Here is a 2,187-nt window from a genome sequence, read left to right as displayed (position 1 = left end):
ATTTTATGTTGTCATTTTCAAAAAAAATCTTTAAATGCAGCCATTACAAAATATTCACACCGACCCCCAATATCTTTACCTTTATCCCTTCAAATCTTGACAAAGCTCGTAGAGGCCTCAATGCTTTAAGAGTCCTGAGAGATTTCAGGCCACTCCCAGAGGAACAACGTGCCTTGTCTTCTGTACCAGGATTTAGTCCCCAGGAAACAAATGACAACTGTATTCATAGAATTAGAACTGCGATTATTAAATGGTAAACAAAATTTCCCTTGTTTGTGTTAGCAAACAATCATTACCTGAATGTTACAATGTCTTTGATCATTATGTCAAATTAAGAAAATACACATTACATTCAAAGTTATTGTAATTTTACTTCATTCTTTTCTAGCATATATATATATAAAAGGATTTTTTCATTCTAATTTTAAATGGGAGGGCAGTTGTTTTTTGGTTTTGTTCTTTTTTTTAACTGTTCATATATTTTCATGGTGTGGGGGTTTGACCCCAAAAATCCAATTTCCAAGCTCCCCCCACATTTTGCCTCAACACCGAAGAGAAGTTTTCAGATAGGCACACCTCAGTATGGGGGAAAGGAATTATATACAGTTTATTACTATACGCAATAAATACTATATAAACTAAAAAGCAATTATATATACAATATTAACACAATCTCTACCACCCCTTGGACCCTCCCACATCGGTTCAGAAGAAGCTTGCAGGGTGATAGTTAAAAGTCTCTCTCTCATTGGGGTATCAGGGAAAGGGTCTTCTCTTGCACCCCCACCAGCCCTTAGCTCCTGCTGAGGTCTCTTCCTGGGCTGCAAGGGAAACACTTGCTTCACCAGGTCTTCATCATGAAAAGGTCCAAGGAGTCAGCTTTTGAATCCTTTCTCCCTGGTTTGTGAAGGTTTCCTCCCCAGAGAGTAAGATGTTCCGTTCTCACTCTCCAGGTTGCAGGCTTCCGGGTCTCGCTCAGTCTTTTACCCCAGAGAGTTTCACCAAAAATCCTTACCCAGAAAAAGCCTGCCCGTTTGGCTTCCTCTCTTCCTTAACTGCCGCAGCTTTCAATTTTTGGCTGCCCTCGACCAAACCTCGCTAGGGCCCACCCCGAGCCTCCTTGGCCCATCTCCAATTCCTTCAGCCTGGAGTTCTTCCAGCTTCTGCACTGATCGCAGCTGCTTTCTCCAGGCTCCGGACCACCTTCTTGGCCTGTCTCCTAGCTCGACTCCAGTACCGAGCCTTAAGTCCACGCCACCACCTCCCTGGGCAGTGGGGGAAGAAAAAGAGTCCCCTAGCCTTGGCCATGGGTACTCGGTCCAGTTATAAACTGTTCCAAGCTTCCCTCAGCGTAGCCGGGTGGGGGGAAGAGGGCCGGGCCCCCCGCATAGGGGGCCAGAGGCCTCCCTCCTCTCACCTCGTGGTTGCAAGTCTCTCCCTCACAACAAACACACAGTCCTACACACTGCCTCCAGCCCTGGCCAAGCCACGGCCGTGGGGGCCCAGGGGCCCCCTGGTTTCGGGGGCCCCTGGCCACCCCTGCGCTTCTCTCTCAGACACTCTCACACTCTGCCAACAACTTCCAGCTATTGTGATATCTAATTTCACAGGAGTGAAAAAAGACCTGCGATTGGTCCCTCAGGGGAAACTCTCCTAGGACCAACCACTTTAGCCCCCTGAGGTGGGGAGGGGCGCTTAACCCATGACACATGACTTTCCCCTGTTTTGGAGAGCACTGATATTAAGATTAGAAAACTGTAATTGTTAAAGTCATGGTACATATTCTTTATAAATAGCCATCATATTAGACCTTCCTGTTGAAATTTCCTACTACTTCACAACTTCCAATGCTGACTATTCTGAAGCCATCAAACAACTACTCTGATGTTACCATCAGTCATCTGTTTACGTGTCCTTTTTTCTAAATATTTAACTTCAGAATCTTCCCAGTGTGATGTTGACAAGCGTAGATGTTTCACTTTTATATGGCAAGATTATAATAATTAATATTGTCTGAATTCATAAGAAATATGTAGGAATTGAATACTACACTTACCTCACTACTGGTGTTTTCAACATGTATCTTTATAAATATGCAAAGGATTGCTGGGATTTCTCTTTTGCAAAGCAGAAAGTTTTTTCCTACGTCTTTAACATTCTGGTAAATGATTTTTCCAACAATACTTT

General features: G+C 43.9%; 1 protein-coding gene across 1 annotated transcript in view; it reads right to left on the bottom strand.

Annotated features, from left to right (window-relative positions):
* The window catches only part of LOC108502991 (sodium channel protein type 5 subunit alpha-like), a 47,204-nt gene that overhangs the window by 8,226 nt on the left and 36,791 nt on the right, over positions 1–2,187 (bottom strand). Inside the window, 1 exon segment of the mRNA XM_017826503.1 lies at positions 80–217. Within this exon segment, the coding sequence (XP_017681992.1) occupies positions 80–217 (138 nt within the window).

Source organism: Lepidothrix coronata, unplaced genomic scaffold, assembly GCF_001604755.1.
Source record: "Lepidothrix coronata isolate B3197 unplaced genomic scaffold, Lepidothrix_coronata-1.0 Scaffold128, whole genome shotgun sequence".
Lineage (NCBI taxonomy): Eukaryota > Metazoa > Chordata > Aves > Passeriformes > Pipridae > Lepidothrix > Lepidothrix coronata.
This window is presented reverse-complemented; position numbering and strand designations above follow the sequence as displayed.